Here is a 17,819-nt window from a genome sequence, read left to right on the forward strand (position 1 = left end):
GTCGCGTGGGGGCTCTGTATCATCTTGGATCTCAATGGCATAACATTGGGGCTTTGCCAGTAAGTCACCTCAGCCAGGTGAGGGTGACAGGTCCTGTGCCCACAGTTTTAACCGTTGAAATCGATGAGGGGTTCAAATCGGTTGAGAAAATCTTTCCTATGAGGAAGGGAATGGTGTCGAGTGCTGATATGTACACGAGGTGTACAAGACTCATGGGTCTGACAGTGATGTGACCAGAGCCATTGAGGACAAAGTTGCCGGGTTGTTCGTGTAGGGCTGGATCTCCAACGAACACGGCAATACTTTGAGGTTTCCATTGGCCTGCTGTGCTGCTACCTGCAGTTGTTTAAACAGTGAGGTAGACATCAAGGTGACATCGGCAGCAGTGTCCAGAAGAGCCTCATGACTTAGTGAGTTTTCCAGGATTAAGGACAGATAAAAATTTCTTTGCAATCCCCTTCTCAGAGAGGTTGCCTAAGAATTTACATACAGGTGGTTGTCCAGGTATAACGGACGCTGGATCAGTGTGTGATCTCTTGTCCTGATCAACCTGGACTACCAAGACAGCACTGGGAGGACCAGACTTGGTCTATCCTGGTTCTTGGTCCCCATCTGAAAAGTACAGTGTCTCAGGATGTGGATCCTGTGATGGTGATGCTAACGGGTTGTCTACACTCCGGTATAGGTCTTCCTCGGATGCCTCTGGCGGAGTTTGTGAAGACACCGGGTGGTTTGTTAGAGCTATGCAGTTTACGCACAGCACGTTAGCTTTCTTTTTGGCCTTTTCGTCCTCAAATTCCTGGAGGAGGCCTTTCATGATCTTCTGGATTTCTTGGTGGAGGCTTGAGTCCACATACTTATCTGAGTGCTTGGACCGGTCTCTTTCTCTGGAGTCCTCGGTTCCAAGTACTCTTATTGTTGCATCCAGGTGGTCCCTGATGTGGGTGTCTGGAACCCTGCCATCCTTGGGATTGGTCACCTGGGTACTCACATCTGTCATCGGGGTGATCTTCCCATGTGGTGGGCTTCTCCCACTGTCTGAGTTTGAATTTATTATCCCGATTTTTCACCAGTTTCAGAGCCCTCTCTGGTTCTGAAGTCACTTTGGTTTTGTGGGGACCACTGCGGTTTGGTTGTGGTCCACTCCGGTCCTTGGGTCGGCTTCTGACATATGGTTTCATCTGTCGAGAGGAGGTAGTGGCAGAGGCCAGTATGAGGTTTAAATGACCCCCCGGAGGTGCCTTCAAGCGCGAGGGTAGGCCTAGGTGCTTCAAGGCTGAGGATCATTTTGGTCCTCGGATTTACACTCTCTCTTAATTTGTTTAGCGAAACCTTTCGTAGCAAGGTCACGCAGGTACGTATGAGAGCCTCATTGGGATCTCCCAGGATTCCAGATGATGACTCGTGTTAGGGTGGAGGTTCTCAAGGAGACAAGGTTTTAAAATTAAGGTCCTCTTCCATACCTGGGTTCATTTCGGGTGCCAAAATAGGTACAGAGAAGCCTGCTGTAGTATTGTTGGGGTGGTTTGGACCTGCCTTGTTTGATGGCTCATAGTGGCGGCTAGGCCTGTCCGAACGGAATGATCTGAATATTCTTTTTCTAATGCTAAGCTAAGTTTAGCAAAGTCTTGTCGTACCTCGGCGGGTTGACGTTCAACAAACCGGCTGACCTCGCGGCTGGAAGTCCGCTTGATGAGATAGATGTAATGTTCACCGGTAGCATGAGTGAAATCCCTGAGGTAATAGCGTATGTCGTTTAAATACACAATTGTGTCGGGGGGAGGCCTCCTGGAGTTGCGTCAAAATGGTTAATGAGCCGTGCATCCCTTGTCCAGGTTCTCTGTCATTGAAGGACTGTGTTAGGACACATCTGGGTCGGGGGAAAAGAAGAGGCCGGTGTCCTCTCTCGATACCCAAGATAAGGGAGGTTGGAACTCACTGAGGAATGCCGACATGGGTCCCTGACAGAGGTTCAGGGCGCAAAAGCGGGGTTGCCTTGCGGTCTGTGGTGAGTGAACGCTTTTCCACCTGGCTTTTTGTTCAGGGACTCCCCTGCGGTTGGGAGTTTAATTGGAGTTCACACTTTAATGATTGCACTTCAGGCCTTGAAGGCGCTCATTTCCTTCTCAAGTATCGTCTGAAAGAGTTTGTGTATCTGTCAGATGTCTCAGCACCTCACGGATTCTTCAGCTTTTCGGACCTCTAAGATGTCTTCATGCTTTCCAGCATGACTCTTCAATGTTTTAAACTCACTATACGCCTGTTGGAGCAAATCATAAGCTTCTCCTTGCTCCAGATGCGCGGAGCTAAGTTCAGTTTGTAACTCGTAATTTCATTGTCGCCTTCTGAAGAGTTTCTTTCAGGAGTAAGGTTTGGTCTTTAGCTCCAGGATCAGATGCGGTATCTGATTCATCGGGCTGATCTGGGGAAGCCTCCAGTTCTTCTAATTTTTCTTCAGCGATGGTCAAAGACTGTTGTTTTTCTTCTAAACTGTCTCAGGAGTTTATTCTTCTCGCGCAGTTCTGCATTTTTGTAGTTTCTGCCTTTGTCAGAGAAAGAACTGATTTCTCCATGAGTGATTCTGCATGTTTGAGCTTCAGGGCTGTGGCAATGGCTAACTTGCCCAGCACGTAGCCAGATTTTTCCTTTTCCACAGTTGCTGCTAATGTATGACTGATTGAGTTCAGACATTTCAGCAACTATGCCTTCGTGTGTGGCTTGTTGCATGTCGTGCAAGTAGCCAGGCAATATTTCGGCGGTCAGGTCAGATAAGACCTCTTCTAAAAGCTCACCTGAGTTGCTGCGACCCTTGGCTTTCCAGGTCAGTAGAAGTTGTTGGTTTGTTGTCACTGGGCGTGGCCATTTTGGCTTTCTGGGATGACGATTAGACAGCGTCCACCAGAAACAAAACAATAAAGAATTGACAACAAAATAACAAGATGAGCGATAATAAAAATTATTTACAGATGATCCAGCTGCAGAAGTGTGAAAGGGATTAGTGAGTTAACTGCAGGTGAAACCAGCAGTGGAGAATTCACACGAATGCAAAGGAAAATGTTGTGTACACACAAGTAGAACTTTTCTTTGTTTAGTTATTGTGATGTGTAACACCCATATTTCTCTGTTTAGAATTGCTATGGGTTACACTTTGATAAAGCTTCAGCACTTTCACTTTAAAAAGAAATCACTCCTGAAGGAGGGGTTCCTTTAATGAGGTAAGAGTGTTATAAACATATTTTTTTATTGTTATTAAATGATCTCCTGATTAATCCTAATTAAATAGGATTAAAAGAACTATAAAGTTCATTAGCTAGTTGTGAAAACAAACAAGATTAAATATGTGTGTATACTTGATTAGTATCAAGACAGTAGAATAAAGATTAATATTTCCAATTAGAATTGGAGAAAGCGACCTTAAAAGAGTTTAAAAAAAAATGATTATGCAAGATAAAACTTGATAATAAATGTTTCAGTTAACAGTAGTTATTCTTTTAAGTGGTAGACAGAAAAGTTAAAAGTCACTGGAAATTATTTACATGCAGTACAGGCTAGGTACCAGCAGTCGGCGTGCTATCCTGTAGCAGGCTATTATGTTGTTAGCGGAAGCTAGGCTAACTGGTCAGGCGATTTAGCTGCGGTGATTAGCACCTGGGTTAATTCAATGATCAGAGCCTCGGCGTTTGAGAGCGGCTAACGGCCTGTTAGCACGCTTTTGCCTCTGGCTTTCGATGGCTGATTAGTGTTCAATCCGGGTTAAGGGGCTGTTAGCATGGCTGTAGAAGCTAGTGCATGTTAGCGCGCTGTTAGCAGGCCCGTACTGTCGCAACGTACCGCCGACAGCGGAAATCGATTGAACGAAATACACAGACTGATTAACATGCAGGTTTCATGCAGTTAGTGACCGTTTAGAAGCAGCTTGGTTCACCAAGTAATGCTTAATGAAACAAATCGTTATGATTTTCAACACCGCTCGTGGCCGCTAAGCCGTTCGGAGCTGGCGTACTAAGATGGCGACTGTTTACGATGCGCGGTGTGACATCAAGCTGTTGATGATGTCGTAACGTCGGCGCGTCGTGACGTGATTCGCACACAGAGGGGTTTGAAGCAGGCAATGCCTCCTCTTCAAACTTTTCCACTCAACAACAATAAATTCTTAAACATGCTTGTTCTTTTTTACAAAATGGCGGACGCGGCGGTCCTGTGAAACAATACAGCACCTTTAAAACACAAGATGGTGGACACGGGGGTTTCCCTCCCTTTTCTCTCAAACAAGCTTTTGATCAGGACGTCTCCTGGTCAGGGAAGCAACCACTGGCAATCCTTTTCTGGAATACAGGCTCAGTGTAAAATCTCAGCTCACGCAAATCATGGCTGGACAGTCAGAGTACAACGTGTTGACTGACTCACAAGGTTTGTGACTGGTTAAGTAGCTAATTTAACTAGTCCCTTGAAGTAGAGAAGCTTGAATCTTCGACTGGACTGGGTTGCTTGACGCGAGGACGTTTTTTTATGAAACGTTTTTTTTCCTCTACTATGGAAACCACCTGGACAACTGAGAGCCTACACAGAAACATAGTCCCTTGAAGTCACAAATACAGTGATTACAATAATTACAATCTCACAATTTTGCAATATGTATCCGGGTGAGTAGTTTAAATCTGGAAACTTGCAGAATTTTAACTGTCACCGAGGCCTCACATTAAACATGAATTTCTCATGTGAAAATAACACCGCTTTCTTTTTTCCTCTTTTTTCTCTCTCATGCACACGCACACAGTTGAATAAGGACAGATTAAGTTGCTCTGTACGCTTCCAACTTAATTGACTGTCTTTTTATATGACTCACAGAGATTCAGACCTGATAAGTGCGCCTCACAAGGGGCACCAATATACTGTAGGAAAGAAGCCACAGGATGAATATAATAATGTGTTTGGAATATTGAAAATGATCACTTGTGGATAATTTTACCTCGAAAAGGGCACCACCAAGTTCTAAGTATAGGTACTTTTAATTTAAACATTCCTCAATTGATTAGTCTCAATTTAATTACTCAGTCTCAGTTTCTAAAGGGGTAAGCTCCACAGGTCAGATCCGACACCCTCTGTAAAACCATACAAAAATCACAGACAACTTCACACGTTTAAGATATTTATTTAACTCTGGCAGGAGTTAAGTAACAGGACATATCACAGTAAGCAATTTAATGATGACGACATTCAGTGAGCAATGATTATAATGACTTTCAGATAATTTGGTTTCCTAGCGGGAGTTTTAGGAGTAAGATTCATCCTAATTTAACAGGTAATATACTTTGGTATTTATTAACTTGAGAGAAGATTGATGATTTTGAATAGAGTTAAATAAAGTCACTCTGTTTATCTGTCAACATAGCCCGGTCTTACTTTGCGCAGTGCAGCGGGTCTCCGTGAGGTCCGATGCTGGACGCCGTCTGGTTCAGTCGACGCTCCATCCGCCACACAGCTTCATCAGGGACCTTGACAAAGAGGCTCTGCCGGTCCGACCCACTCGGTGTCGTCAGTGGCGGGGATCCTTTCTGTATTGTGCTGTGATTTTGCGGTGGCATTCAAGTCGCTGTTGAACGTCTCAGCTGACCTGGATGTTTTTCTCTGCAGCGCTCTGGAGTATGGCTTCTCAGAATAAAGGTTTGAGTGTCTTTATTCTCTATCAAAAATCAAAAATTTGTCTTTTGTCGTCGTCTTTTTGGAAGCGAATGGCGAAGAGAAAAAGAGAGAAAAGAGGACCGGTTCTTTATGGTAAGACGGGAGCTGATACATCTGGTTTGGGGTACTGATAAGGATTCACAGTTCCGTGAGGAATGCACTTTGGGGGGTCTTAAATCCTGATTAGTGGTGATGGTTTTACACAGATCTAAGCTGTGCCTGTCTTGGAGCGTCTCCTCTTTGACACCTGGAGATATACCAGGCCTTGCTGTATGGAGTTTATCTTTCTTTGAAGAAACTCAATGACCTACTTAATGCAAGCTTAAGATGTTGGTTGTTTGATCACAGCTTTCCGCTACAGCGGGTTTGATTCAGAGACTGAAATGTAAACTTCATCTTCACCAACAAAGCTATCACCTCCTACATATCCTGGAATCCAGAGAACTGTCAGGGCGAGACTAAAGGTGCACTGACACGAGCATGCCTGAGATTCTCGCAATAGCACGAACATTGTTGTGATGATCCTACCCGCTGTGTTCACAGTTGGACGCTGTTCTTTGTTCTACCTGCTGCCATGCCTCTGCGCTGGATGCTGCGTATATAAAATAATTATTTCGTGGTGGATTAATCTTTTTTTTTCTCTGCAAATTGGCTGTTGAAAACGGCTCTAATCATTTCCTGAATCGCAGAGGAGACTGCAGCCGGATCCGTTCGCGCTCGCGCCTAACAACCTGCAGAAAGCATTTTGAGCTGTCTAAAAAGGTAATTATTTGTCTTGTTTACATTGTCATGGCTTGAGAAAACAGTTGCATGTTCTTTCCTCTTGTCTGCAGCTGTTAAAGTATGTTTATAACAGATTTAACTTCTTGTTATAATCCTTCAGACGAGCTGCGCTCTGATGCAATCACCACTCGCTCTGATCACTGCTTGTTTACTCCACTTGACGAGCTGCACGTAGTGTTGGAGGTTGGAGATTAGATCACACCACATAGCACAACATTTGTGCGTGAAAGATTTTTTGAACATTTCAAAATTGTCTTTGCCCAATAGCACGTACCGGCGCCCCTCTGGCATCCTGTCTGCACCAGTTAAAGACGACTTTACTCTCCAGCACGACACATCACGAAACAGGTCTGATGTGTCGTGAAGTAAAGGCATGCTTGTGTCAATGCACCTCTAAGCTGCCTCAAGAAGAGACAGCTACTACTACATTGCTAGTACTACTACTGCTACGCTACTCCTACTTGCAAAAATGAAGAGGTAAAAGTTCAAAGGAAAAAGAAGAGAATAGAGAAGTATGACACCAAACTTATAGCACGCTTGCTGATGGTGATACAGCAGAAAACTGTCTCTCCCCTTAACTACTACGACTACTACTACTAAATAGCTCAATAGCCTATGTCACTCCTCATGTGAAGTATGTGTTCCACATTTATCACAGTTCTGCAGCACAAAAATGCCTCACCTCTTAATTACTACTACTACTACTACTACTATGACTGCTGCTATTGCTACTATTATTTGCAAAAATGAAAAGGTAAAAACTTCAAAGGAAAATGAAGAGAATATACAAATAGTGACTGGTTTATCAGGCAGCATAATGGAATGTCCACCCGAGGGATCAGTGTTGCCCAAGACCGAAGGCCGCGAGAAACAATGTTCCCGAGGGAACATTGTTTCCCGAGGCTATGTTCCCTCGGGACCATTGTTTCCAATGTTCCCGAGGGAACATGTGGCAATGTAGTCATACAATTTCTGATCCATATCAGTGGGCTTTTACCTTTCTCTTCTTTACTGGTGGAGCCAATGACGTTTGTTTTTGGAAGTTTTTATAGGCATTGCACAATTGCCATTTTACAGTCAACGTGGAGGCACACCAAGTCAAGTACATCCAGGACCGTGACATTGATCTTCTACTGATTAATTCAAAGTAATACTCAGCTTTGGAGGCTCCCTGAGTCCTGCACGCCACTAAACTGTAACATCCTATTAGAAAAGACATCCTGTGCACATGGTAATAAATCACATCACAGACGTTAAATGCTGGTCTTGACACATAAATCCTTTAGAACAGATCTTCCCATGAAAAGATAAATTATATTAGGAAATTGCACATACTCACATTTGTACATTTATCAAGGCACAGTTCTGACTGTGGTACCACTTGGTCTAATGAACTCAGAATGATCTGTCCTTGAATCAGACTTCTGCATCACATTGTGCTGACCTTTTAGTCCTCACTCTGATGTGATACAACCTGACAGAGTAATATCCTGTAGTATCACTCTGGTGATGTAGAAGGAGCAGCTGACTGGAACATAAGAACCAAGTGAAATGTAAAATTGGAAGGTCAGTGGTTAAGTCCATCTCTTTAAGAGAAACTGCCTCCCACTTCCTGTTTTTTTTTTTATTGCCATGTTTCTCCCAGGAGAAAGAAAAGTGCTCCTGTTCCCCCTCTTTCTTCGGTCATTACGACAGTGGTGTGTGTTTAGAGTGCTGCCGGTGATCACAGGCTTCCGCAGCCACATAAAAAGAAGGTCTCTCCACGCTGTCGTATGTGACCCCTTCCAAGGAGAAGATGTACTCAGACACTTTGACGACTCTCGAAAGTCACAATCACACCAGACGTCCACAGCGGCAGACATAGGTTTACATACACCTTGACTAAAAACATTCAAAACTCTATTTTGCCCAACTGCACATGTTCCGTTTCATCAAACAAGCACAGTTAGATCTCCAGGAGTGATGTTCCTCAGCAGCCATGTCAAAAACAATTCATTGTATCACAGTTCAATTAAATTTTCAAGGCACTTCACACAAGTAAGGTCTAATCTTACCAACCCCCAGAGCAAGCACACAGGCAACAGTGGTAAGGAAAAACTCTCTGAGGAAGAAACCTCAAGCAGACCAGACTCAAAGGGGTGACCCTTTGCTTGGGCCATGCTACTGACACAAATTACAAAACAATCAACTCTACAAATAACTATACTCAACTCTACTTTTATATAAAATAATAAATAAGAAGGCTGGGACCATAGAGACTCCGCATAATTGAGGAAAGAAGTCCAAATTGCCAGAACCCCGAGAGTACAAGTAAAGGTACCTTGACACTTACACGAATTTGATCTGGGCACTGGTACACAATCTGCTGTGCCAGAGGGTAAACTTGTTGTAAACCGTTGTAAACTGTGCACAGCTTTGTGCAAGTGCACAAAGAAAATTTTGAAAAGTTCAAAATCTCTGGCACGCATTAATTTTGTGAACTACATGTGAACATTGCATAAACAATTCAGTCAGTGTCAGTGTGAGTCATTGCGTCAGCCCATCACAGCGCAGCTCATCTGAACGATTACGATGAGATGTTAAATCTATAGTAAACATAATTTTACAGATACTCATAAGAAGGAATGAAAATGCATCTGTTTTATCAAGCTATTACAATATAAATGTTACAAATAATTACCTTTGAGATGATTCCAAATGTGTTTTCCATGTCATGAAGCGCACAAGAACTGCTGCAGCTGTAGAAAATTCTTCTGTAATTCCGGAGCGAATAGAGGTGGTTTCATCAGCCACGTTTTGATAGTAAATCATTAATCCACTACAAAATAATTATTTTCTTATTATTTCCAGCGTCCAGTGGCACAAAGCGCAGCATACAGTGGGTGGCACTGGCACGACCAATTGTGCTGCAGTGTGGGGATTAATGCGTGCAAGTGTCAATGTGCCTTAGTGCCACAAGTAATCATATAGATCACAATGAAGTCACCACAGATGTTACCACTGAGTTTTGAAATGTTAAGAAATACTAATAAATTGCAAACTATTACAAGTTGACCTTATGACTACCAGCCATGGCGCCCACTGTCGGTGTCTGTCTGTGCACGATGGTTGTAGTCTGTGACTTCTACCTCAGTTTGACTTGGATTGAACCTAACCTGACCTTCATGCTGCAAGCAAAGTAGATGTCCTAATTGAATTACCAAACATTATTGTTTAATAAAATGGCAATGTGCAGTAGGAGAAGTTTTTTTGCTAAGTCCTATGTAAATTGTGTCAAAGTTTCTCTTGCTGCTTCTGTCTGGAAATCCAGCACGTATTTTAACATAATGCATCTAAAGAACTTGCAGTGCTGTCTCTCCGGTGTCTGCATGAATATTGAAGCCATGTCTGAGCAGAATCTAAGAAGTCTCTGGAACGAGGATGCTTTGGTGTGCACACAGAATCTGCCGTGGGCGAGCTTTATCACAGCCCATTTTCCACCGAGGGATAGGATGAAGATGCTCTGTGTTAGAGTCTGTGTTCTCCCCAGCAGCTTTTTTCAAGCTGAAACTTTTCCTTCAGTGAGATCGTAATGTTTATCAGAGCCAAAATTAACAATGATTTCTGTCTTCTGCTTCTCTTTACATTGTGCCTTGCATAAGATGGTGTTGACGTCTGCATTTTATTATCTTCCAAAGTGTGGTTTGCACATGATATCCAAATAAAAGGACTTTTGCACAGTTATGTACAGTCATAATTTTACATTCCTTAATTGTTGTTGCATGAATGTCTTCAAAACCCTTGAAGGGATGTTTGCGGCACACCTGTCGATAATGTTCATGCTTAATGCCAGACAGACACAATGTCTCCCCAAAAAAGGCATTGCATGTGCATGTATTATCTTGTTATTGCTATATTTCAAGAAGCATTAGGTGTATGCATTATGTATGTAAGGGTTACTGTTATTTACTATGCTTTTTACTCTTTTAAATTCATTTTATTAGAAAACGGAGGGCGCCGCGGCCTCAACGGCTAGTGGCCGGAGATCACCTTAGTATTTCTTTTGTTCCTCTTGTTGCTTAATGCTGACAAATGATTCTGTTTTTCTCTCTGTTTGAGGTGTGGCTCCATCCAGGGATGGGTGTGGTGTCTGTTTTCTGAGGCCCTCCTGTCCTGCACACCAGCAACATCTCCTGTATATTCATTTTGTGAATTGTTTTGTAATTTGTGTCAATAGTATGGCACAAGCAGAGGGTCACCCCTTTGAGTCTGGTCTACTTGACGGTTCTTCCTCAGAGGGAGTTTTTCCTTACCACTGTCTCCGGTGTTCTTGCTCTGTGAGTTGGTAAGGTTAGATCTTACTTGTGTGACGTGCTATATAAATGAAATAAATTGAATTGAATTATATGATGATGATGTAGAAAATTACTTTTACCAGCCGGCAGTTTTGATCTAAATGTTCGAGAATATCACTTCAAACGGCTGGATGTGTAGAACACTTTTCGAATGGGTTGGGGGGGGCTAAATACAGGTGAACCTCGTTAACTTGCACAATTTGGGGTCCAAAAAATTGAACCGTGAGTTATCTGAAAGTGTAAGTTAATAAGATAAGATAAATATTTATTGTCCGTAAAACGAAAAATCAACTTACATAAACTGCCGAAGCCCCAAGACGTAAAAAACACATCGAACATTCATCATAAAACACTCAGCATAAATAATTTTAAAGCTATTGTGTGGTCTGCAACAACGTGTTCATTTGGTCTGGGGTTGACCAAAATGAGGTTGACCAAAAACCTACAGTAGTCTTTATACAGTAGGTCTAAATTTTGGGGTCCACAAATCGACCGTGAGTAAAGCCGCAACGTGAGTTACACATACACAAGTTAACGGCGGTTGATCTGTAAAGAGCAGCAGTTTCCACATTTTCAACTATGGTTTGAAGTGTGTGTGGCCTGAAACCGAAAAAGGCAATGCTGACAGAACACAACTTCACTGCTTCACTCAAATTTAAAGACGTCTGGATTTATATGCCCATTGTACTTATGTTTGCTTACGGATTCATTTTAAACATCCTCAAAGCTGTGTTACTCTTTGACTGTGCAGGTACATAGTAGATTTTGCAAAGTAAAATATACTCTGCCAGGATAACATTTGTCCCAGTCCAAATACAGTAAATACACGCTATTATAGCGTGAAATCAACTCTACCATCTTGTCAAATAAGTTTTTCTACTCCAATAAGAGTCCTTCACAGCATGATAGAGTTGATTTTACACTGTGATAGAAATGATTTAAACACTGTGATAGAGTATATTTAATTCTATTTGGACTGGGACCAAATGTTATCCTGGCAGAGTACATTTTATTCTCCAAACTTTATTGTGCACATATTCTCCTGCTGTGAGTCAAATTTGGCCATGAGACAGCTCATTTTAATCTTCTGTGACATTACGATGCCCTCCAAAAGTACTGGAACACTGGTATTTCACACTTTTTAATTTGTTTAAGCCATTTCAGACACAAAAAATACAATAAAAATAAAATAAACAATTTCTAAAACTATATTTCTTATACCCCCGTCACCCATGGCAACAATCACGCAGAACGGCCGTCAGAATAACAAATCGATTGCACATCCGAAAAGTGTTGGGTTTCAGTTCCAAAGTGCTCTGACAAGCCATCTATGAGAGTCCACATAGTTGTAATGTGAATGTGATGCACATGCTTCAAAACCCTCCGGGCGCCGTCAAGATGGGACACCAATTTACATATTCTGAAGGCGGCATAAACAGGATCCGAAATTATTTGAGCACATATGAGGGAACCTTGAGATGGATCGGGCATGGCAAAGCCTGTCGGCATGACCTGCGCATGCCACCCACGTATCCACTGTAATGTCCACCTCCACTACCCCCCCCCCCGGAGCGCAAAGGAACCATTAATTCATTCTGTGATGGCTGCACGAAATTAAAGTGAAGTGGGGGAGTCGGGGTGCTTATGGTTAGGGTGGGGGACGGAGTAGGATTACGTTATGGTTAACGTTAGGGTTGGGGGTAGGAGTAGTGTTTAGTAATAGTGAGTTTTTAAAAAAAAACCCTGTCAAGAAAATTTGACTCATTCGTCACGGTGCGCACACCACACACACACACACACAAAAAAGTGACCACTGGGCTGGCACTGAGCGATCATTTCCTCATGTCATCAGTTCTCTACACACACACACGCACATGAGGTCAATGAGCCTGGGAAAAAGAGGGACGAGCGAAGGAGTGATGAATGGGAGTGGGTGACTGCGCACGGCATGGACACATATGGCGTTGAGTCCGGTCCATATGTTGGTTGTTCTTTGATGTCCAGCCCAGGTCCTGTGCAAAGGCAGAACAAAGCGCTGCCTCCTACTCCGTCCGGTTTTTGCCATCCAGACATTTGGCCATTGGCCAGTCTTCAGCGCCTTTTATAGCTATCTGACAGCAGTCTGTCTTGTCTGCATACGCTTTGGATGCAATCTGACAGGTGTGCATGAGGCAGTCTGTCTGCTATTTGACACAGTTGACCACGCCTCTTTTCCTCCCGACTACATCCGGATTGTGACTAGTTTTGCCGCATCGGCCTGCTTCCTGCACATTCTGGCTATGTGTGACAGGAGCTTTAAACTCCAAATGAAAGCCAAATCTGTAAAACTTGATATAAATTAATTACAAATATAAAAGCCCAAGATGATGGGTTGCGTAAGTAATGGAACACTTTGGTTATAATACTGCCAGAGAATCAGTTGTATTGCCAGTTTTCTTCAGACAAATCAGGGGATGGACACATGAACATTTCCAAGCCACTGAATATGTCTTGGACTTATTATGTCAGTTATGAAGAAATACAAACAGTATGACACTCTGTGGTAAATCTGTGTAGAGTAGACAGTTCTCAAAAATGGAGTGACTGTGCAAGAAGGAGAAGAGTGAGGAAAGTCACCATTACACCCAGGACAACCCAGAAGAAGTTATAGGACTTCTCTGGCTGTGATTGGAGAAATGTGCATAGTACATGTTTTGCATTTCGTTTATCCCCAGTTATTACCAGCTTCATGATGAAGTGGTACAGAGAAGGATTTTATTAAAAAGAAGACCTGAAAGTTCAAAAGGTACATCTGAGATGCACGCATAGGTTTGATGTTTTGGTCAAAGAAGATCCTCCTCGATACCACCTCATCAAGAAGCTGTATAACTGGAGGATATAAAAGCAGGATCTATCAGAAAGATTAGAACATTACTGAGATTTTTTAATGTAAATCCTCTCTATTCCCTTGAAGTAATCTTAGAACCACTGTGAGGAAACAGTGCTGACAACTAAGCCACTGCACTGCCCAAAAGGGAATTAATAATAATAATAAATTCAAATCATTACATAAAACAGCTCATTTGCCAACGTGGGTATTCAGATTTTGAAAAATTTAAATAAAAAGTGATTCCTCAAACTATTTGATCAAAAAGTACATCTGATTTTATTAAATATTCATTTTTTGTTTGTTTTTGTTTGTTTGTTTGTTTTTTCACTGTAATGGGCTGTGACAAAAAGGGGTGGGGGGGATGACCACAATCAGTGTTACATTTTGAAATACACAATAAGAAATGATAAATGACCAATTTATGTTTCAAAGTAACAGGTTTTAAATGGCATTCCGACCTGATGTTTGTTACATTTTGAAAACTTAAGCCATAGATCATGTGGCTCACAGTCAGGTGTTTCACTTAAAAAATGCCTAATTGAAGATCCAGACAGCCAAACTGCATGGAGACTGATTAGTGTTTTCGATTTCTTTTGTCCTCAGGCCATAGTGAGCCTGGACTTCAGTTGCTGGGTGACACAAGCAGCCTGGCAGATGTTGCTTACAAGTACCATGAGGTAAGTTTGTATGTGGAAGGACACAAACAAACCTCTTCGAACTCTGCTTTTGATATAAAACATATTGATCTGCAAATAACGGGTTGCTCTGTGGGACATCCTGGGAGTTTGTAAGACCCCCAGTAGTTTGCTAAACATGTTAGCTGGCCTATACAGAAGTACTGCGAGTGCTGTCAGTACAGAGTGGGGAACAGAGACTCGACTTGTTCCCAGTTAATACTAGCACTTTCACGCGTTGGCACGAAGCAGCTCAGGACGCGCAAGCCAAAAAACACCTCCATCTTGGAAGTCTCACAGGACATGTTGGGGCATGTCCAGCTGTTACACAATTTCTCAGATACTCACTCAACTGAAAACCATCGAAAGCTGTCTGAATCTTCTGAATGGTTTCCTACACGGAGGTGTGTTTTTTTTTTTTTTTTGCCTGCGCATCCTGAGCTGCTGCGTGCCGACGCGCAAAATCCTCCGCACGTCTTCATTACAAAATCTACAGTGGAATGTGCCGCAAAAGTGCTATGTCCAGCTCTGTTGCCATTTCTGTGGTAGTCACATGATGTCCCGGATCAACACAGCATTCAATTTAGAAATGATCTGGTCGATCCAGCCTGTCGAATGGCCGCTCGGTGCGCTGCGTGCCCTCATCTGCTGTGGGCCATCTGTAAAAAGGTTTAACAGTCCATAATCCGCGTTGACGCCGACAGAATCTTCACCGATATCCACTGAATCTATCGAATGGTTTCCAACTGCCTGTCTCTAACAGTTTCTGAAAAAAATTTCATGGAGCAAAGCGGGCAGTCTCTCAGCAAGTTCTCAGACAAAAGAAATCCGACGGGAGGGGTGGACCAGTGCTCACTCAAAGCCTGCCCACAGGCGAATGACGCAACCGACAGGCGTGTGAAAAAACTCTCGCATGTGCACGAAGGTTCAAGCTTGGCTGATGCAATCACACATGATTCAAATCCATATAGTTTTTGAAAAAATAAAAAGGTCCGTTACTTTTTGGACAGACCTCGTATATATACACACACACACAACACACACACACACAGATACACAGTGAGGAAAATAAGTATTTGTACACCCTGCGGTTTTGCAATTTCTCCCACTTAGAAATCATGGAGGGGTCTGAAATTTTCATCTTAGCTGCATGTCTACTGTGAGAGACATAATCTACAAAAAAAATCTGGAAATCACATGTATGATTTTTTTAATAATTTGTTTGTATGTTACTGCTGCAAATAAGTACTTGACACCCTACCAACCAGCAAGAATTCTGGCTCACACAGAGCTGTTAATTTTTCTTTAAGAAGCCCTCTTATTCTGCACTCTTACCTGTATTAACTGCACCTGTTTGAACTTGTTACCTGTATAAACGACACCTGTTCACACACTCAGTCAATCACACTCCAACCTGTCCACCATAGCCAAGACCAAAGAGCTGTCTAAGGACACCAGGGACAAAACTGTAGACCTGCACAAGGCTGGGATGGACTACAGGACAACAGGCAAGCAGCTTAGTAGAAGACAACAACTGTTATGAATATTTTATTAGAAAGTGGAAGAAACACAAGATGACTGTCAATCTCCCTCGGTCTGGGATTCCATGTAAGATCTCACTTTGTGGGTAAGGCTGATTCTGAGAAAGCTCAGACCTACACAGGAGGACCTGGTCACTGACCTCAAGAGTCATGGTTTAAAATGCTGCAGGGAAGCAAGGTCCCCTGCTCAAGCCAGCACATGTCCAGGCTCGTTTGAAGTTCACCAGTGACCATATGGATGATCCAGAGGAGGCATGGGAGAAGGTCATGTGGTCAGATGAGACCAGAATAGAGCTTTTTGGAATCAACTCCACTTACCATGTTTAGAGGATGAGAACAACCCCAAGAAAACCATCCCAGCCGTGAAGCATGGGGGTGGAAACATCATATTCTGGGGGTGCTCTTCTGCAAAGGGGACAGGACGACTGCACTGTATTGAAGGGAGGATGGATGGGGTCATGTATTGCAAGATTTTGGCAAACAACCTCCTTCCCTCAGTAAGAGCATTGAAGATGGGCCATGGCTGGGTCTTCCAGCATGACAATGACCCCAAACACACAGCCAGGGCAACTAAGGAGGGGCTCTGTAAGAAGCATTTCAAGGTCCTGGAGTGGCCTGGCCAGTCTCCAGACCTGAACTCAATAGAAAATCTTTGGAGGGAGCCGAAACTCCAAACCTGAAAGATCTGGAGAAGATCTGTATGGAGGAATGGACCAAAATCCCTGCTGTAGTGTGTGAAAACCTGGTGAAAAACTACAGGAAACGTTGTCCTCTGTAATTGTAAACAAAGGCTACTGTACCAAATGTTAACATTGATTTTCACAGCAGTAACATACAAATAAATTCTTGAAAAAAATCATACATTGTGATTTCCAGATTTTTTATTTTTTTTTTTAGATTATGTCTCTCACAGTGGACATGCACCTAAGATGAAAATTTCAGACCCCTCCATGATTTCTAAGTGGGAGAACTTGCAAAATCGCAGGGTGTTCAAGTACTTATTTTCCTCACTGTATATACGGGTGATTCTTAGACTACGGGCACTTATTATGTCCTTTGATCATATTGTATGAAAAACAGAAAAAAGGGGAAATTTCACACTTTTATAGTTATCTTTACAATGAAAGTGTGTTAAGAAATTTGTTCTAGTAGTCTATTTTTCAGCATCATTATATGCAAATATTGCCGTTTTGTGCTTGTCCCACACCCAGACTTTTGATCTTCAGTGATAAAAATGAATGGTAAGAAACGTTTTTTGTAATGTTTTAAAATATCTCTGAATAAAATATCAGTAAAATAATCAAAACATAATTGGGGTATTCAATGTCATACAACTGTTGTGATTTTTTTAAACAAAATGTAGTTGTCTCACACTATTGCCGTAATTTTCACCACAACACTGTAATGTCCCTAAACAGTTTGTATGAAAGATTGTTTGGGTAGTTTCTATGGAGATAAACAGTGACATCAGAGCACATGTATATAGTGCCAAATCTTTATATTGTAAGGCAATGGTGTGGTGGAAATTACATTTACAAGGCCAGTAGTGCCCGTAGTTAAAGAATCACCCATACGAGTCTGTCAATAAAGTAAAGGACCTTTTTATTTTTTTTTAAACTATATGGATTTGATTCATATGTTTTCACGTCAGACAAGCTTGAACCCTCGTGCGCATGCGTGAGTTTTTCCACGCCTGTCGGTGACGTCATTCGCCTGTGAGCACGCCTTGTGGAAGTTGTGGTCCCGCCCCCTCATCGGATTTTCATTGTCTGGAAATGACGGAATGATTTGGACTTTTTTTCCATCAGAATTTTTTCAGAAGCTGTTAGAGACTGGCATCTGGAAATCATTTGAAAAATTTATGCAATAAGGACTGTTTACTACGGCTTTAAGGACGGCTTTAAGGATGGCTTTAAGGATGCTTGGCGTGCCACGC

At 42.5% G+C, this 17,819-nt stretch overlaps 1 protein-coding gene across 1 annotated transcript in view; it reads left to right on the forward strand.

Annotated features, from left to right (window-relative positions):
• Nucleotides 1-17,819, forward strand: part of ak5 (adenylate kinase 5) — a 294,513-nt gene that overhangs the window by 187,254 nt on the left and 89,440 nt on the right. Inside the window, 1 exon segment of the mRNA XM_034183075.1 lies at nucleotides 14,272-14,357. Coding sequence (XP_034038966.1) covers nucleotides 14,272-14,357 — 86 coding nt within the window.

Source organism: Thalassophryne amazonica, chromosome 12 (genome assembly GCF_902500255.1).
Source record: "Thalassophryne amazonica chromosome 12, fThaAma1.1, whole genome shotgun sequence".
Lineage (NCBI taxonomy): Eukaryota > Metazoa > Chordata > Actinopteri > Batrachoidiformes > Batrachoididae > Thalassophryne > Thalassophryne amazonica.